Source organism: Struthio camelus, chromosome 5, assembly GCF_040807025.1.
Source record: "Struthio camelus isolate bStrCam1 chromosome 5, bStrCam1.hap1, whole genome shotgun sequence".
Lineage (NCBI taxonomy): Eukaryota > Metazoa > Chordata > Aves > Struthioniformes > Struthionidae > Struthio > Struthio camelus.
Window position 1 is genome coordinate 59267048 of NC_090946.1, and position 20048 is coordinate 59287095.

The 20048-nt window shown below is 44.9% G+C and overlaps 1 protein-coding gene across 1 annotated transcript in view; it reads right to left on the reverse strand.

Moving 5' to 3' along the window:
* SPTLC2 (serine palmitoyltransferase long chain base subunit 2) overlaps positions 1 to 11006 on the reverse strand; it is a 78690-nt gene extending 67684 nt beyond the window's left edge. The window contains exon 1 of the mRNA XM_068946671.1: positions 10804 to 11006. Coding sequence (XP_068802772.1) covers positions 10804 to 10920 — 117 coding nt within the window. The 5' untranslated portion in view covers positions 10921 to 11006. The remainder of the gene's footprint in view (positions 1 to 10803) is intronic.
* Positions 11007 to 20048: the final 9042 nt, after the last annotated feature.

The window sequence follows — 20048 nt, forward strand, 5'->3', positions numbered from 1 at the left end:
ATTTTATTAAGCTAAATGATATATTATCAGGATTAGGAAAACTGAACAAGGAACTGGAAAATATCAAAATATACTCAGCTTTGGGAGCCTGTATTACTGTAGCAAAACAAGTATAATTGACACGTCTCCATAGCTTTAGCCTAAAGATGCTGCCATAAATATTGCACTCATACAGGAGGTGGACGTTATATCACGGACAAAAAAGTCATTGTATACACATAGCCTGACCATTGCATACATGTTTGCACACAGAACAAGCAAGCCTTTCTGCACAAAATCCACAATAATTTTCTTACTTAAATACTTGCTAAAGGCTGATCAAGACTACCTCCTGAAGACAAGAACTGGACTAGTGCTGTAACACACGTGCATGCCCTCCTCAGGTACGAGTCCTGTAATGCATAATATTTGTGACTATTACAGAAAAAATTCTGCAGCTGCAAGGCAAGAGCTTACTCAACATAATTTTTTTTGGGCGGGGGGGGGAGAGTGGGAATGACATCATTTTAGTTAGACTACTTATTCAAGGAAACTTAAGTTAAAGATCCAGATCTCAGAAGTCCACGTACGAAAACAAAGAAACCCAACCAGTAGATGCAAATTGCTATCTGTATTCCTAAAAGCTACAGAAGAGCTATTTATGAATGTGAAAGAACAAAGCCCAAGACAAACCTCCTATCTCTAGGATCAAAAGTAACAACAAGTCTTAGTGCTTTCAGGATTAGATTAACTTTTGCTAGTATTCGCTGGCTTACAAAAAGGAGTATATTTTAGGTAATTTAAGTAGATTAAGACTACCTTTTGGTGTTCAGTTCTGCTATACTGCTATGAGTGCAGTATCTGAGTATATTATGAAGGATGCTGCCAGATGTGCATGGGAGAAACTTGAAAATAGGCAGGAAACCAAGATAACATTTTTCAGTAATCACCTATATTAATAACACCACCCTGAAACAAGGGCTAGGACAAGGACACATCTAGGATGTTGCTCAATTTTCTCTGCAGTTCATAGCTACATACAACATGAAATGCATTTTTAAATATTCTACTCAGCAAAGAAACATCAGCTCCTACGAAAGAGGTTGATCGTTAAGTACACCAAGAAAGGACAATAATAATTAATGAGGGATTGGGGGCTGGCAGACAGAGCAAAACAAGTTCTTCTGCTATAACACTCATACTGTCACCTCAAGACAGATCGAAAAGGAAGCCAGAGTTGTACTAACCTTTGTAACAGCTGATGATTAATAACCAAAGCACATATGCTTGCCTTACCAGACACTGAGTTATTTGGAAGCTGCTGCCTGCTGATCTCAGATCAGAGCAATTCTGTTATTTCAAGACTGGCATTAATAGCTTCAAAATAATTTTTTTGCAGCAAGCATTTGCTCTTAGGGTAAAATTATGCTATAGCTACATAGTCACTAACTGAGCATGAACTGCAACACCCATCTCTCGCAGCTACTCATTTCCATCTCTGCCCTTCTACCAGCACAAGCACCCAGTTAGCTGCACAGCAAAGTAAAGCTTCAACCAGAGCAGTTCCTTGCTTTGGTCACCTGACAGTTGTGCAGATGTTAGAATCAGTCAAGCGTGCAGACAAAACAGTAGATTGAGACCATCCCTTTCAGCAGCAGCATGTACTCATGCCAGATGTAAATGACCAACTTGCAGTGCTCTGAGGCTAGTTTTAAGACTGGCATAGTTTTAAGAACATACTGACTACACCAGTGGCTTAAGTTAGAAAAATTACCATGCTTTGGAATAGGAGTACAAGCACGTGGTTACATCTCAGCTGAGAGTACAGCAATTTAAAATTTTAACCAAGGCCACAGTTTCATTATATGTTTTCTTCAGGAACAGTGCCAACCAAAGGAACTCCTCCCTCTTTCCTACTCGCTCCCACTCTGAGCCATCTGCCCAAAGAGCCATTGCTCTTTGGGTTGTACAGCTAAAGCTCATCTGATTTTCAGCACAGCAGCTCTCCAACACTGAACTGATCCAGGTTGGAAATATAACAATTTCCAGGTTATTTATTATTTTTCTGATAGTCTTTACAGAATAGCTCCACAATCTCATGCCATATCTCTCAGTAAACAAGAACGAGCAACTACGCGGAAGGAGAAAGGGTGGGAGAAGCATGGCAGTCAACAGCCTGGTGAGCCAACACTGCAAGGAAAAACCATGAGAGCTTTCTCTTCTCTATTACTCTTTTGATTGCTCAACCGTATCGCCATGACTCCAATTACGATACTGTAGAATTTTATTGCATTCAGAACTAAAAGTTCACGCACAAAATGTCTGAGTTGCTGTAATTTCACAACTCGATATATTAAAGTAAACCGAAATTTGTGTTTTTCACACTGATTGATCAGGCTGTGAATAGCATCAACTGAGAAGCAGATATCCTACGTATCTATTGCCTGTAGCTGTGTGCTAGTAGCAGATTGCTGTAGACAGACAGCTGGTAGTGGTAACTTCCCAAATTACACAGCATCTAATCAACAGAGATCACATAACAGCTTTTAACATCTTTTCCAGGTAACTGAGAGCTCATCTGGAAGAGACGAAACGATACATTCTAAGGGTGTGAGTTTGAGGCTAATTAATATCAAAATATATCTCTGAAAAAAAAAATTACATATTTATCTGCATGCAGTCTGAATCAGAAAAATAAGCAAAGTATACTGATTGAGGTCTTCAGAGAAGCCTCCGCTCATAAGAAATCCTACACTAGGGCAAAAACCAAAAAAATTATTCCTTGTTGTCAAAAACAACATTTCAGTATGAAAGGCCCTTTCGGGAATTTCTATATTGATTCAACACATACCCAAATCAATTCCACCTCTTTAGCATTCTTCTATCAAGGTGCTTATACAGCCCTCTATACTTGTTATCTGTTTCACAAGCTGAGAAGTTGCTGCATGATCAAATTTGAACCAAATATTAAAGAAATATTCCAAATGCAATTCCATGGACTTTTCACGAAGCACAGGATGACTATAAATACACTCTAGCACTGCCTGTAGAAGGGAATTCTGTAGCCGGATTTTAGATACAAGCCTGTTTGTTTTCCCAAGAATGCTTTGTGTATCCACATACTAGTCTTCAAATGAAGGCTTACTTTCTTTGCGCTCTAAGACAGCTGGAAAGGAGCAGCAAGTTCAATCTCAGAGACCAAGAAAGAAGGGGGTACAGTTTAGTGATTCACTGCTTTTTCTGAAAACAAAGCATGCAAGATTAAGACATTTATGGTTTCAACAAATAAGTCTTATCATAACGCTGAGGGAACCATGATCTTTGAACCGGAATACATTGCATGCTTAAGTGGAGACAGAGAAAAGCAAGGGTTCACCTAAGTATGGAGTTCAAAAAGTGGAAAAAGCAGGCATATGTTCACATGTCCCCAGGGAAGTCTAGATGCAAGTGATCACGCCCACAATGCACGTACACAAAAAAAAGTGCTATCGTATTAAGAAATTCAGCTGCAAGAGAAAAGTTAGAGCACCAGTCAACTGGTTATAGAGGGCAGCAGACAGATGGCGTTCCAGATCAGCTACGCGTCACAATTACGTTAGCCCAAGTTTTGGGGGGAACAAATCACTTAAAACGGTATCTTAACCATTACTGAAGCAAAATCATTAAATAGTTACAGCTAGAAAGAATTGAATTTGTGGTCTATGCAGAACACATCAGGGAATCTAATTACAATTGCCTCCCCAGTCTGGTAACAAACAGTTCCAATTCACCAGACATTATAAAATTCTCTTAAGATTTAGTTTATCCTACAAATTAGAATCATTACGACTTGTATGACAGCATCTCTGGTACAGACAGAGGATGGGACTGTGGACGTACGCATGCAGCACAAGCATGCCTAATCTGATGTTCTTACATAATTACCGCCCAAGGTTATGCTTTAAAGAATACTTGGGCCTCCAGATAGCATCAGATTTTTCAGTGTCTTAGGGTCAGTCACCAGCTCTACACAGACAGAAAGGGTATTTCTGTCCATCTTGAGTTGTTCAAATACTTTAAAGTCATATATGGGAAATTGTGGCAATTTTACTATCACCTCCAATGCTCTTTCTTGTGCCTTTGTTCTTAGGCTTCAGATCTCAATCAGGTAAAAGGATCAAGATGCCTTTAATAACAAAATCAAGAATGAACTGATTTGAATCACATTTTAAGTTTAAAGAAAAAAAAACACAGGACTGAAACTTGCTTTACAAAACAGATTAACACTCCTATGTATTGTACTATTTGTTTTTCTAACTAAATGTTTTTTTTTTTTGGTGGGCATAACCAAATGTTTTCATATGCAACTATTTATTTCCAACAAATCTGGCACAATCTTTTGCTAAATAAAACGCACTTACCGAAACCACACACAAACAGCATATGTCTTCATAAACGTTCACAGTTTAAACATATTCTTTTGTTTACCAGTGAATGATTCAATTAAGCAAGTTTTTTTTTTTTTTGCTTGTGATTCATACCAAACTATATACAGCTGACAGTTTGAATTTTCAAGACAAGGTTTTTTGATAGTTTGCCTTAAATGATCTTAAAACACTTCTGGAATATTTATCTAGTACGTTCAATTGATTTAAGGTATAAAAGCATTCTTCATTGAAACGCTGTAACATTTAATTTTTTTTTTTTTTTTTTAGTTAAGCGCATAGTTATAAGATAGATTTCCATAGCAAGTTGGCACTGGTTTAGTGGTTCTCTCAAGCAGTCCAATCTCTAGGCTCTCAGATACCTCTGAAAGTGTTCCTCAAGTACTTTAGAGGTCACTGTCATTGGTTTTTACAGGTGTTAAGACCCACCACTACATCAACTTTTCAACTCCTACCTTCTCAATTGTGAAGAGTCTTTAGGACTCTTTTCAACTAAAAAAAAAAAAAAAAACAGTTCTTTTTCTAGACTTGATTTCTGAACTCTGTTAATGAAGGCCAGCAGTTATGCCCTCAGCTTCAAGGAGGTTTTCCAATGTTTTATGCTCCTGCTAATGAAAGTGAAGCCAACAGATAATTAAGAGAAAGCTTTTTTGTCAATGAATTGAAAGAATAACATTTAAGAAAACACAAATAGCAGTATGCAATTGAGACTGAAAAATACAACGTATTACAAAATATGACAAATCACTCAAGCAGTTACGCTCTAACAGAAAAAGAACTTGCACACATTTGTAACACCTATAGTATTCATGCCTTAACATCAGCTAGATTGGAGATGGCAGTCCCAGTATAACTGAAAGATTTAAACAAACTTTTATCCAGAGCAGTTCCTCAGAAGCACATGTTCAAATTTAAGAGAAGCCAGCCATATTAACAACTACCACAGATTTTTTTATACTGCTACAGACACACAAATTTGCAGGAACAGGTACAACACTGACACTACACCTACTAATTTAATATGACGGCCTCTAATATTCATTTAGCCAGATAGGAATGCTGTGTAGCTGTTCCTTCCACAAAGGCCTACAGTCTTTTGTGATTAAATTTGGCATTAGAGAAGTATCCTAACGCACAGATAACTTTTTTTTCAGAAATTTAGTTTTGTCAATTAAACATCTGAAGGAGACTGCAGCCTTTTCTAGCTCAGTTAATTTTCTACTCTGGTTTTATGTTACTGACGCAATAAATGCGGTCAATCAAACAGACAAGCAGGAGGCAGGAAGTAGTACTTTCCGTATCCAGCTCTGTTGAAGACTTCAAAAATACATGTTTCAAATTCTTAAAGCATAAATTTTTACAGGGGTTCAAGAATTAAACACTGAGATCTTTAACTTGGACAAACTCTCCTGCAATCCATGAGTTTCTGAGCAAACATGGAATAACGCAGGGGACTTCCAGAGCTAGTCGACTCCCAGCTCAAAGCAGGTCTAATTAGAGCAGGCTGCTCGGGGCCATGTGCAGTCAAGCCTTGAACACCTTCAAGGATGGAGGTTCCACAACCTCTCTGGGCAACTCTGTCCAGTATTTGACCACCTTCTTGGCAAATCAATTTTCCTTACACCTAATCAGAATGTCCCATGTTAAAACTTATGTCCGTTGCCTCTCATTCTATCGCTGCATGCTTCCAAGAAGAGCCTGACCTCATCTTCTCTATATCCTGCAACCAGCTGGAAGTAGACATCAGTAAGGTCTCCACTGAGCCTTCTCCTCCTAAGGCTGAGCACACCCAAGACTCTCAGCCTCTCCTTGTACCTCACGTGCTCCAGGCCCCTAAGCATCTTGCTGGCCCTCCGCTGGACTTGTAGATTCAAATGGATATGTCAGTATCTCGCTGGTACCGGACAGCTCAAAACCGGACACAGGACTCAAGATGTGATCTCCCACGTGGTGAACAGAGGGGAACGATCACTTCCTTGTGAATAAGTTCTTGAGATTTAATTCTTTAGGACTAAAGTTTTTCTTGTTATCAGAAGTACTCGCATTACAAATTTGCTCAGATTTGAGAAAACACTATTCCGTACTCAAATTCCATGGTATGCCAGTAGATAGGCCAGTTATTAAAAATGCAGTGATTTAAAATCTCTACCTTAACTTAACCTTTATCCCCAATAAGGGCGTATGTATATCACTGCTATTATTAGACTTGATTAACTCACTATAATGAGAGAAAGTTGTCCAAGATCTGTTGCACTCATTTTCATAAACGTGTTCTCCCAAAGAAATCACTTTCAACCTGATTCCACAAAAAGTCTCTACAAAAATCAAAATGAAGACAGCATTCCACTGCACCCTGAAACATCTCATGAGATAAGCCTACAACTAATAAGACCACTATCTATAAAATCAAACAGGAAAAAAAGTCACAGATCTACACAAACTATAGTTAGCGTGTGGACACCAGAGCTTCCACAAAAAACTACTCTGCCCATTTGAATAGCTGTAAGAATTCAGGACTTGTGAGAATTTTAAAGGAATGCAAATCCTACAGTCCTCCCTTCCCCCTTTCCTTGACCAAACTATACCCTGTCTTCCTGAGGAAGTAGTATGAGACCTGGTTTGACAAAGCGCGTACACAATACATTTTCTGGAAACGGCTATACTGTGGTATCTGAAATCCTTCTAGAACTTCAAGGAATTTTAAATTTGTTTATATCATTCCCTCTTGTACATAACTGCAAAGCACTGACTTGAAAACACTGTGTACAACAGGAACTAAGAACTTAAGACCTAAGACCCATATTCCAATTACTTCGTTTACTTTAAGTCTTTCTTCCCCAATTTCTAGAAGCATAACAGAAGCCATTCTAAGGTAAGAAGCTTAATTAGAGAGTCTAAAAAAACATATTACTGAAAAACTGTTCATAATAATGGGCAGATTCCAATAAGTTATTATGGCAAATAAAGGCACCTTGATCTATTAAATATGTCCCAATCTCCTCATTTTATGCAACATGAAGGGTTTTTTTTGTTTTTGTTTTTTTCAAATGCAGTGTTAGAAAACCATTAGCAGTTTGCTTTAGAGCAAAATACCGCAATGGAGAAATATATTCCGATTTAAAATTGTATTGCAGAAAGAAAAAGCAATTTTCTCTGCACCCTTTATTATTCCCACAAGTGTCTTTATAGATCCTAAAAACCATTTTTCTATCAAACTCACTTAACACTCTCTCCAACAGACCATAAGTATACATAAAGCAGAATTATGCACAACTTGGAGAGGTAACTTAATCATTCATTTATTTAGACTTGCTTCCTTTCTCTTGGCTGCGTCATTTCCTCATGTCATAACGGCATCCTTGGAGATGTCAGGCCTTTGTGTTAGGCCTTCATCTTAAATGCTGCAGTACTACATTGAAGCACTACCTTAGTTTTGAACCCATCCACAGATTACTACTTTTTCTAATCTTGCTCTCCCTTAATTATACAAGGAGACAGGAATAAGTTACTTATTTTTCTTCAATATCCCACAATGTAATTGCTAGATGATTCTTCAACTTGTTTTAATAAAAGTGCTGACAGTTACATGGTTGCATTCACTGAATTTGAATCTCAAGAGAGATTAACTGTTAGCAGAATCACAAAGAAACTTGAACATACGACTTGCCATGAAAGCAAAAGAAGGAACTGTTATTTTTCTTAGCACTTCAACAGAGCGCTGCTTCTACCTGCTGAAATCCTGATTTCAAATTGTTACCTTCCCAGCCTCTGGTGATACTTTCACCAAGATACTTTTCCAAGGTAGCCAAAGTCACATCTACAGTAGGCAGCAAGTCCCCCTCTTCCCCCTTACCAACTAAAACAACTTTTAAAAATTAAGATGAACACCATCTTCAGTCTGCTCTGTGAAATACCCGTGTCTCACTGTGGAGGGAGGTATAAGGACAATCTGAATTCTCTATCATAAGGATAATACCCTTGAATCTAAACGTTAAGGGGAGAGGGGTTCAAGGAATTTACAGCAGAAATTCCCTCGGCAGGGGCAGATCCCTCCTCTCATATTGTTAAAGTGGGTAAAGCTTGCCTGCCCTATGAGTCTAAAGGAGAACGTGGTGAATACTGTCCTGCCTCTTAGCTTTCCTCTCACAAGCGCCAGGCTTTTCCAGATAAATCTCTAATGATTGTAACACTTTACACCAATGGCTTTACTACCCCATCCCACTCAGATATCTTCATTTGATCTAGATGCAATTTCTCCTCTTGCCTCTTACTTCTCTTAAGGATCCTGTCATAGGTGTTCTTGCAAAAACACCTTATTTTTCATCCTTACTCTTCTGTTCTTTGCTATTAATTAGGAACTGCACCCTCACTTGTAAGCTGCTGCTTTACTAGTTTGCATTCCACAGAACTCTTCACTTGCAGATTTTAAAGGGTTAAATGTGGCATGTTCCTATGTATAGATAGGTACAAATAGGTATAAATACGTATAAAAACATACACACGAGCATATAACATATATGGTGAGATTTAACATGTTTCCCTTTTCTGTGTAAAGGCAGAACAACCAAAATTCAAAAGCCAGAAAGCCAAAGTGGCCAAACCTGAGATATTTCAGTAACTGTATCTTTGGCAGCAGCAAACCTCCATCACCAACACCATGTGAAAAAAAGCTGTAAACAGCTAGTACACCTAAACAGTCAGGAGATTTAAGTCTTTTAATTAAGGTTATTACATTTAAACCCTCATTTTGAAAGTCAGTGATTTGGTCCAAGTAAAAAGGTTGAAGAAAAGAATACAAGACTCCTAACTATAAACCTTTACCTGACCAGCAAACAGATGCAAGAAAGATCTAAAAGTCTGTCAAACTCCTTTTGTATCCTCTGATAACGTTACTTCAACTTACGCTTTTTGCCAGAATCTCTTGTTATCAGTTCTCCAATGAGCCTTGCTCCTTCTACAGGTAGTCATCCCAAACGCCTAGGGACTTGCAAGACGCATTCAAATGTAACAGCACACACATGCTACTAACTGAATATAATTTCTCAATTATACAATTTTTTTAAAGCTTCCTCAGTTTGACAACTCTTACATTTACATGCTGCGTTTCCCATTATGCTTTCCAAATACACAGCTGAACAAAATCCTCAAGGAAAAGTTTTCCACACCCTGCTTTTCTATTTTTCTGTTGGCAGAAGAACATGACCCTGTTCAGATCTGAGGGGGTAGGGGGAAGGCAGGGAATGGAAGCTCTCAGCTTTGACTCAGTGTAAAAATTTACAGCTAAGGTTTTATGGTCCACCATGCTTAGTGTTTTCAAGGTAAGACTACCAACGTCATAGTTCCCTGAATGCTAAACCAGCACATGCTGACGCTGCTGCCAAAAGAAACTATCGTACCCTCCTCTATTTGTTCACTCCCATTACGGTGCTATCCCCTTCCATGCGTCCGCATGAGACTATGAGCGTCCACACAGAGAATGAAATTTGGTATATGACCCGGCTTAAAGTTAACTCACAAAAAAATCCCAAACGTTTAATTTTAGCCTGCATCCGGTCTCAATCTGATTCACTCAGTGGCTGCACAAACTTACACTAGGAAAGCAGGAGTGAAAACAAGGAGCAGCAGGAGGGTTGATAGCAGAGGAAAGTTTTTTTCAAGCAGCAGTACCAGCTGTAAGTGTTCAAGGAAGCACAATCTATTCCATGCCACCAGGATTGCCCTTCTGAGGGTCCATTAAGTACCCAATATTGTAACACAAAGATTTTGCATTTTCCCGAGAAACAACCGCAATTTTGGGAGCCCAAATACACGCTTCCTTCAGAAGTTAACGCAGCAGGACAGGAAATGCTGCATCAACCTTCAACGCTCCAGATGATGGGAGTCCCTATTCCAAGCTACTTGTAACTGCAGCACTGCACAGCACACTTGTAACAACAAGACAGCAGAAGAAACGGTTTTAGCTGTTTTTCACTAAAACGCAGACTTACGACACTGTAGCGAGGTTTATCCTGAGAGGCTACTGCTAACAGAAACCTCGCAGTAAGGGCTCTGCGGGGACTCCACAGCCGGCCGGTTCACGTCAGTCACCGGCTACCGATCACGGCCCCCCGGAGCGGCAGCCACCCCGCCGCCCAGACCAGGTTTCGGCGAACACCGGTAGGAGCTGCGCGCCGCAGGCCTGGGCCGGGCCGGGCCCGGCCCAGCCGCGCTCCCCCCGCGGCGCGGCGACGCCCTCCGAGCCGGGCCGACCCCTAGCAAGGGCACCGGCAGCGACCCGCCGGGAGGCTCCCGACGCCTCAGGCCGCAGCGGCTCGGCCCCAGCAGCGGCCCGGCCCCAACGCCAGGGCCGCCGCCGCCGCCGCCAGCCCGGCCGCCCCCCGCGCCGCCCCGCCGCGCACACCTGGGTGTCGGGCCCGGGCAGACCGCGCACGTAGCCGTTGCGGAGCGCGCCGTGGGCCGCGCCGCTGCAGCCGTTGGCGCGGGGCTGGACGCCCGGCTCCGCCGCGGGCCGCTCCATCCTCCGGCTCCGGCCGCCTCGCTCCGCTGCCCCCACCCGGCCGCGCCGCGCCGCACCGCACCGGAAACACGACCTCACCACCTCCTCCAATCGCCGATAGCAACGTCACGCCCAAGGGGCGGGCCAGCAGCGGAGCCGACGGGAAGGGGGCGGAGCCCGGGGAACAGAGCCCAATAAGAACGCTGCATGCCCCTAAGAGGGGAGGGGGGTGAGGGGAAGGAAGGGGCTTGCCCAATCGCGAAGCAGAAAGTTCAGGGCGAGGCGGAGCCGGGAGGGGTTAAAGCTGTCCAATCACCTAGCTGAGAGCTAACCGGGAACGAAGAGTAGGGGATGAGCTAGCCAATCACGGAACAAGATGGAGGGAGGGGACGGGCGGACCGTGGGCTCCCTCCAATGAGAGGAGGAAGGAGCAGGGCATTGGTTGCTGCCGCAGCCAATGGGCGGGCTCGCGGGGCCGGTGTTCGGCGGTGGAGGTAGGTGCGCCAACGGCGGTGCCGAGGGGTAGGGTGGGGCGGGTGACGTCCCAACGGCCAGGCTGCGCCGCGGGGTGGGGCGGATGGCGTCCCAGCGGCCGGGCCGGGCCGGGGCGGCTGCCGGCAGTGCGCGGCCCTCCCCGGCCCGAGAGGCCTGTTACCCCTTTCCCCGAGCCAAACGCGGCGGGCTGCCGGCAGCGGGGGAGGGTTGGGGCGGGCGGCTCCCGTCGGGGCCCGCCGCGGGCCACCCTTGGCTGCCTCCAGACGCACTTGTGAAAGGCAGATAACCCGAGCAGGAGTCTGCCGGAGGCTCCCGCCGTGAAGTGCTCTGATCGGCGCGCGAGGTCAGGCTGAATCGCTCTGACGCCCTTTACTGCCCGGGATCGGCTCGGCAGAGGCGTAGCCTGGTTCTCGTCCGCCTGGGCGGTGCAGGACCCGATCGGAAAACTCTGCAGACGAGCTCCAGGCAGAGCTTAAGTCAGTAGGATTTAAGTTCGGGCCTAAAAGATAGCCGTATGCTTGAATGCTTTGCTGAATGGGGAGCTGTGACACCTATAGTTGCCAGTCTGTTAACTCTGCCTGCAGCTGTGATTAAAAATCACTTTGTATTTGGCTATGAATTTGACTGTTTTCTGACTGGGTTTGGAAATACGCATTCCGTCCAAAGACTGGGTGAACTGAACGCTGTATTTAGTTCAGGAGTAAATCTTTACCAATCCTTGTTACTGAAGTTTGGATTACCAAATGGTCCAGAATTACCATGCAAATGGTCCAGTGGCAGGGTGTGTGTGTGTGTGTGTGAGGCAGTGCCCTACACCCCCTGCCCACCTTCACACATGGGAGTTTCACGTACTGGTACTTTCTTTCTCATGAGGATAAGCCATGTCAGCTGCCAGAAACTGGATAGCACTGCAGCGCTATCTGTTGAATTAGAGAGCCCAAACCCCTTCCACATGTAGGTACTTGTAGACTAGTTACCTTATCCTGTTGTTAAGCCCAACTAGCCCAAACTCATACAGTGCAATGGTTTCAGGTTTGGTTTAGAAAAGACAGGAAGAAAAAACATTAAGGGACCCACCAATTAACTCCTGTAGGTCTGGGCAGTCTCCCACAGCAGTTGCAGCACTTTCGTGCAGATAGGACCTCATCAAGCTGACAGGACCCACCTGTCCTCAGCATGGTACCAATGTAACTTGGTACCTGAGGGGCACCTGGCCCCTTCTGCCATAGGGTGGGAGGCAGGGCAGGCAAGGCCACACTCATTGCGGGGCTGCAGTGACAGAAGAGTTCAGGGCACTCATGGAGACAGGCCCCAGTGCAGGGGTGCCATTCTAGGTGCAGCTGCTGCCCTAGCAGCACCAAGCACATCCTGCAGAGCTCCTAGAGTCACACCTGTGGGCAGCTGTGGTATGGCTCTGTTGACATGCAAGGCACCTGCATACACACATGATTGCACCTTATTTCTCCAGTTACAAAATTGCAGCAGAGCTAAATAAACTCAGAACAGTAAATTCCAGTTCTAAATTTCTTTTTAGGTCTCCACAATGCTATTTGTGTGAACTGGCAGAGCAAACAGCCTTACTCAGAAGTGAATGAAGCAAAGAACTGTATCAAAAAGACAAATGAGTCAAAAAGGAAGAACAGATCAGAAGTAACAAGTCAGACTGGCAGGGATGGCTGCACAGCAGGCTTATATCAACCGACAGCTTACATCACTAACGTGAGTCAATGCATGCTGTCTCTAACCATCTGTAGGTTTAGGGATCACAGAGTAGGGCTGCAAAGTTTCAAGACAGCAGAAGGCAAATTCAGGAAGGAGCAATTGGGTAAACAGTAGGAGAGAGAAGTGCAGCAGAAAAATATTCTGCTCCAGCGTCCCAAACAGGCACAGCAAAGGCCTTCTCCAGTGATAAGAGACGACCAGGACTTGTTGCTGAGTTGTGACTGAGGGGAAAAAATTCTCTTTGAGAAAAGAGACAGTAGATAACTGAGACAAACTGGTTATATGAATGATGCCAGCTATGGGGAGAATCTCCATGGAAGTTCTCAAGGCAGCTGTCGTCAGAAATAAGCCTAAGCCATTTACTTTTACGTTTGCAATGCAAAGACAGAATAAGCAGTGGCTCAGCCATTGCATTCAAGGTAGTTAATAAAAGGTGGGCTGCTGTGAGAGGGAGCAGACCATGTTCTCCAGGTGCCTCTCCTTCCCCTTCTGTCTCCAGGTGCAGGCAGGTAAGCAGGAAGTGTTTGCTGAAGGTGTGGTTGAAAAGGCTGCTGTGTGGGCGAGCCTATGCAGTGCTGAGAGGTGAGTGTGGTTTGTTTCCTTGTTTTTTCTTTCAGGCTATAGCAACCCAGCCCTGAAACTCCAGGGACTGTATAGGGAAGTGACAGTAGGGAAACACTGAACATTGATGTGTAGCTTGAGTCTGAGTGGCAGAATGCTTGCCTGAGGCATAGGAGAACTAGCAGAAGTGTGGAAAGCTCTTTAGCAATCTCATAGCTAGTTAAATAGCCTTGGAAGAAAGCAGATAGCTATAGGGGTGTCCTAGGAGAACTTGTCAAGCTATAGCTGAACTTCATGGGAAGATTGCCTTCTGGTGGTGGCGGGGGGGAGATAGGTACACCTTCTTAAACAATGTTGTTGGTTTAACTTCAGCTAAGCTTAAAATTGTTTCTGTTCCCTTTCTGTCCTTAATGCCTTCTGCAGTCAATGTCACAGTTCTGGGCTCACCACAGCTTCTATGTCATTTGCTCTGTGAATAATACTGCTCTGGAGATAATTGAAGTTCTAAAGCTATATGATGCAGTGGAACCTTGATTTTACTCTGGCAGCTCTGCACGCTGATTTGGACTAGAACTTGTAAATGTGGTGGACTGTTTGCTAGTCTAGCGTACTTGCCTGGAGAAACGAGCCAGGCTTGCATAACGTTTTTATGGTGAAATGGGAAAGGAGTCAGAAAGTGAAGGATGTGATTGGAGCTGCAAGAGGCCTGAGAGGATATACCAGGGATTGAAAGATGTATATGATTATGGGTCTGATAAGCCATAAGAGTATAAGAAGGGGTGAGATAGTATGTGTAGGATCAGGGTGTTGGCCAGCCAAACACTGCATGGGAGGGAATCTAATGCATTAGAGGGGATTACTGACAGACTGATGTAAGCAGCTGTAGCCTTTTGATGCATGCAGGTAGGCAGAAGCTGAATCCTTCAGTTAGGAGGACAAATAGATAACTGTATTTAAAGTTTGTTTCGTTTGTTTGTTTTGTTGCAAAATAAGTATAAGGCTGTTTCTCATTGTGCGAGGGAATCAAACAGCAGGAAAGAGTTTCCTTGTTCAAGGCTCCAGCCTTCTTTCAGCCAATACTGAAGACCCCTTTTTCTCTGAGTTTCAGTCAGGACTGACTACCAGGACTATCCTAGCCTTGTTCGGAGCTTTGTTCTCTGTGCTTTAGCTGCTCCTCGTCATGTTGCCCATCCCCACGATTCCTGTGCAGAATGTACTCAGGAAGTTCCTCCCACCCACACAGTTCAGATTCCTGGACATTTGTCTTTCTTTTGAGCAGTGACTTGTGCAGTGTGTGTGTGTGTGGGGGGTTTTTTTTTTTTTATGGTGCTGGGCTGTTTCCTACAGCTAACTTGATCAAAGGCTGGCAGTTATATCCACCCACTTCTACAACGTTTCACCCAACCCATGGCAATACCTGCTTTTTCTGAAGCCTGAGATCTAAATCTTTCCTTATGCCACCATGGTGGCATTGTGTGGTGATGTGACTTTTCAGGTTACTTACTAGCACTGTAGAACCAACAGAGGCTGTAGCTCCAGAAAGCTCTGGACTTTCCACCAAAAGAAGCTAATAGGAGTTTAAAGTATCCTGGCAAAAATGGACAATTTGGTCATCCTGTGTAGTTTGCCTTCTGTCCGTTATCTGTTCCGTAGTTTCATAGAGCAGGAGAGATCGATTTGGGAATGAGTGACTGAGGTGGGATGGCTTGTTTTGTCATCAGTCTTGGCTTATGTTGACTTTTGTCAATGGAAATATGACCTGATATAGTCTGCGGTCAAGGTGGAAGAGTAATGGCAGAATGGAGGTGAATTTAGTGTGTGATGACTTGGGCAGTAGTGGCTGGGAACAGGATCTTCTCATAGTTCCTGGTCTTATATCTGGTTCCTGTGATATGTCATATATCACCTGTGCTGTTTCAGTTTGTGTATATCCTTCATGGACATTCACTGTCACTATTGCCTACTGCCACAGTTCGGTGAACAGTGAAGCAAGGTAGTGGAAACTTTCTTTAGGCCTCAGCTTCAGTTAGGCTACTTTGGTTAGTTAGGCTACTTTAGGCCTATTTGTAGTGATTGGGATATCTGGTCCAGCCAGAAGAAGGATGATGAGCTACCCATTAAATATTTTCCCAATGCTTGTCTTGGAGCATATCTGAATAGCCCAGGAAATGGAAGAGGACCATTTTAATCTCCCTTCTGACAGTGCTTCCTGCATCTACACAGGCCTCAGCCTGCTGGATACAGGGCTCCCTAGAACATTCATTATTAGTGCCTTCCTCTCAAACACATCTGGGATTTGACCTTGCATAACTGACGTGATGGGAGTTCCTATTAAATAACAGACTCGTTTATCCCTGCCGGTTTTAGAAGTGAAGAAGGTCCTATGGCGGTAACCTAAGACCAGGTTCTGTGCCTTCTGCCACCCGTGTTGGGTGATGTTGAGGCAACAAATTCATTTCTTTGTGCCTCGCTTTCTTAATCCTTAAAATGAGGCTAGTGGAAACCATTACCCTCCCTCTCCCCTCCCCATTCAGGATGAAGTGAAAGGCTGCATCTGTGCGGTATAAACAAAGGCCTAATTTACATGTAAATGTGGGTGATATCGCTGTAGCAGCAGAGTTGTACCAGCAAAGCCCTCCTTGTGTGCAGGCAGCTTATGTCAGCAGAATAGGGCTCTTTTTCCAGCAGAACTTCTCCAAGCGCTATCAGCTATATCAGCAAAAACACTGAATACCGATATAACTGTGTATGCATTAGGACCCAGAGCCCCAAGACATTTTAATTTCTAACTTTTGCTTATTCACTTACATACGTCTGAGTATCTGGTCCTCAGACTTTTGGCACTGTGGAAGTGACCCCAAACCCTGCTACACTGGCAAATGGTTTCAGAGCAGATGTGGCCTCACTTTACCAATGGCTGCAGAGCACTCTGAGCAACACTGGTGAAGGGCACAGAGCCTGGCAGAGTGTGGTCGGGGAAGGAGGCCACAGATTAATTGTAAGAATAAACTACCCTTCCTGTGAAGCAAGTGCTCCTTAAATACAAATACCATATTTGGGGTGATAGGAGCACTGAGGGAACTAGCTACTTGGATCAGCTCAGTCCAGAGGAAATAGCACTGGAGACCTGGGAAGGCTGATTGCCTCTTTTTTTGGCAAGAAATTTGCTGGACGTTATTATTTGGATAAGAAGGAGAGAGAGGCTTTGTCATACTGTGCAATGTGTATGGAAAAGATGGAGAAATTGAACTGAATCACTAACTACTCATAACTTGAGCAGTTAAAAACTTCCATTCAAAATCAAAGTATGTAAAATCCATGCCTAAGCTGGGGAAAGGAAAGATGTTGAGGTTGTGTCTTACCACAGAGGAATCTGCCGCAGGACCAGGGATGGATGCTTGGGCTTCCCTCAGAGAAAGTGTTGTGCGCCAGGCAGGATACATGCTGAGGACTTGGGAGTTGCCTTGGCTGCTGGCACGGTTTACATTGTGCATGTTGATTAGCATCAGCTGACCAGGCTCCATGGTTGCCCCTCAAGAGACCACTGTGCCTGAAAAGTGTGAGGTGACTACTGGAAATACCATTTTTCCCTGGAAAATCACAGCCTCAGTGAAGGTGCTGAAGGCCTGGATGTCTAGTTGCTGTATCAGGCATGACCATAAGAGGGAAGTGTGTGCTCAGGCATTAGGTGCCTTCTTCCAGGCTGGAGCAGCATCGGCTTGGTGGGCTGTGGGCTCTGCAGACAGCACTCACCCTGCCCTGGATCCACCTCCTGTGCAGGGCTAAAAGAAGGTCTGTGCCTCAGGAGTAACTGAGTTCAGCCATAGTCAGGGGTGCAGGTAGCAATGATGAGAGTGGAGAAGAAAAGCGGAGCAGGGGTGGGAACAGGAATTGCCTTTTCAGGTTCCTGTCCCTTCTCAGATATAGGGGAGGGTGAGACGTGCAACCCTGACCAGTACTGGGAGAAATGGGGCCATCTTGACCAGCGGTACTGGGCAGCCAGGTGGAGAGATTTCATGTCAGTCATATCCTTGAGCATGTATGTCAAATCACTGGTCACATTAGGTGGATCACACTGAGATCAGGGAAGTCAGGCTTGAGGATATTGAGTCTGGGTCATTTTTAGGGGAGGTATGGGGGGGGGGGAGTTGAAGAGAAGGAGAGTTGAGGTGAGCAGGGGGAGCTTGAGAAAGGTCTACAAGGAGGAGAATGGGCCCAAGATGATACAGTCTGGCATCCCTGCTGGCTCCCTAAAGGAGACCTTTTCACCTGAGGCAGTTCTTAGAGCTTTTTGTAAGGTCACATCTATAGAGCATGCAAGCTATGTAGCAGAACCAAGGAGTACTCTGTTGTTAGCAACCCTCCAGGGTACAGGGATGGCTGTCACTCTAAAGAGATGGGTCACCCTGACAGTCTGCCTTCCCTAACTGCTTGCTAAAAATCACCATTATACAAGGCAGAAAAGGACAGTGATCTTGTACCGTGTGATACGGGAACCTTGGGCCTTAGCAATCTGGGCCTGGTAGGCCCTGTTACCTGGAGCAATAGTGTACGTATGGCTGAGGAGTTTCTGCTTGTTTCCTGGCCGGGCTGAGGGCAGGCCTGTGCCCATCACGGTAACATGGCCTGAGCTCCAACCCCACCAGCAGCCTCTGGAAGAAATGATGGGACCTGACATGACAGGGGTAGCTCAGGAGATGCCCTCAGGTTGTGTTTGGTGGCATTAGTGAGAACTGAGTTTGATCTGTACTTGTGGCATGGTAGCCAATCGGTGTGTAGAAGAGGGCATAGGGACTCAGCTCATGGTTTCTGTCTGCAGTGCTCCTGCTGTGCTATGAAATTGGTCACTGCCATTTTGTGCCTCTGTTTCCCTGCTATCGGCAGGGAGCTGAGCCCTTCTCCAGGGATCCATAGGGTGCTTTGAGGAGAAATGGCACCAAAACTGATTTCCTACAGTTAACCTGCCAAGAAATGTGAGCAGCAGGGTCCAGCCAGGAGGGCCAGAGGACTTGCTCACCAGCTCCTCATGAATTCAGTGTGGAGAAGGGCATGGTCATCTCCCTATATATCTGCTTCTCAGGGATGTTTTTTTCCCTCAGAGGCCGAAGCAGAGGAAAGTGAAGGAGACGGAGCTGAACTTATTCCTCCTTCATGCCACGGTATCTGAACAAAATGCATCTAAGGATAAACAGCGCGAAAACTGTAGACAGGTGTTGTGGCAAGGCTGGCAGAGACAGGCAGCGTGTGGCTCTTGGAGGCTGCCTGAGCATGCACTGATTTTGTGCTTCTACAGCATCTTATGTCTGTGCAGCAGGGAGGCATAGAGCTGTAGGAGCAGGGACTGTAAGCCTGGCTGGTTGTTTAGAGGCATTGGGGATGTGGCTGGGAGAGAGCTGAGGGAATGTATGTTGCTCAGCACATTTGTGTTGTGCACATTGTATTTGGTGGGGAGGGTTTGCAGAACAGGGTGGGTATATAGTATGTCCATGCCCTTTGTGTGGTCTAGGTGCAGGGGGTTGCTGTGTGTGCATAAGTGTGCAGCATGCTGTCTGTGCTATATAGAGGGCAGATGTGCCGGGAATAGCTGCATGTAATGTCACAAGAGGTTACTTTGCAGTTAAATGAGGCGAAGCATTACCATGGTGACTGCGCTCTCCTCTCTTCTCCCTTCCAGATGCCAGGCTCCCAGGCAATAATGTTTGTATGCTCTTCTGAACGCCCCAGACCCACTTTCTCTCTTTTGATAATGGGTAAGGGCTGTGCTGCCCCCTTTCCAGACAGTGGGAGTGGTGAACCCCGGGGTACAATGTGGTTTCTGCACACTCCATCTTTGCAGGAGAAGGGGGGTTACTGTCTGAGTGCCTCCTACGCTAGCAGCTGGTGCAGTGCAAAGACAAAAGGCTAGGGTTTGAATTGCTGCAATAAATTGTGGTTCTAGGACTGTATGCCCATGCAGTGTCTTTATAAGCAGTGAAGTCTGAGCCAGTTGCCAGTCATTAGGCATGCGCTATGTATGGGCAGAGAACTGCCTGCTGGAAGACCTTGCCTCCACACTGCCAGTGAGGTAGGCAAAGGAGCATCCCAGGGAACAACTTCTGCCTTAGCTTCACCAGGAGGGAAACTGCTTGGAGCTCACCAGTGACAGGTACCGCAAGGCTCCAAGGATAGGCACAAGGCAAATATGCAGCTAAGGCGTAACACCCCCTTGCACTAGTGTATTCACACGCAGTGTTGCTGCCCACCCAGAGTATGTTTTCTCTTCTTGCTGAGTTGCATCAAATCATGCTCTGTGCTGCTGCCCCTGGCAGAAAAAGCACAGCTGCATCTTCCCGGGGCCAGAAGAGTCGAGGTGCATTCTTCACAGACCTCAT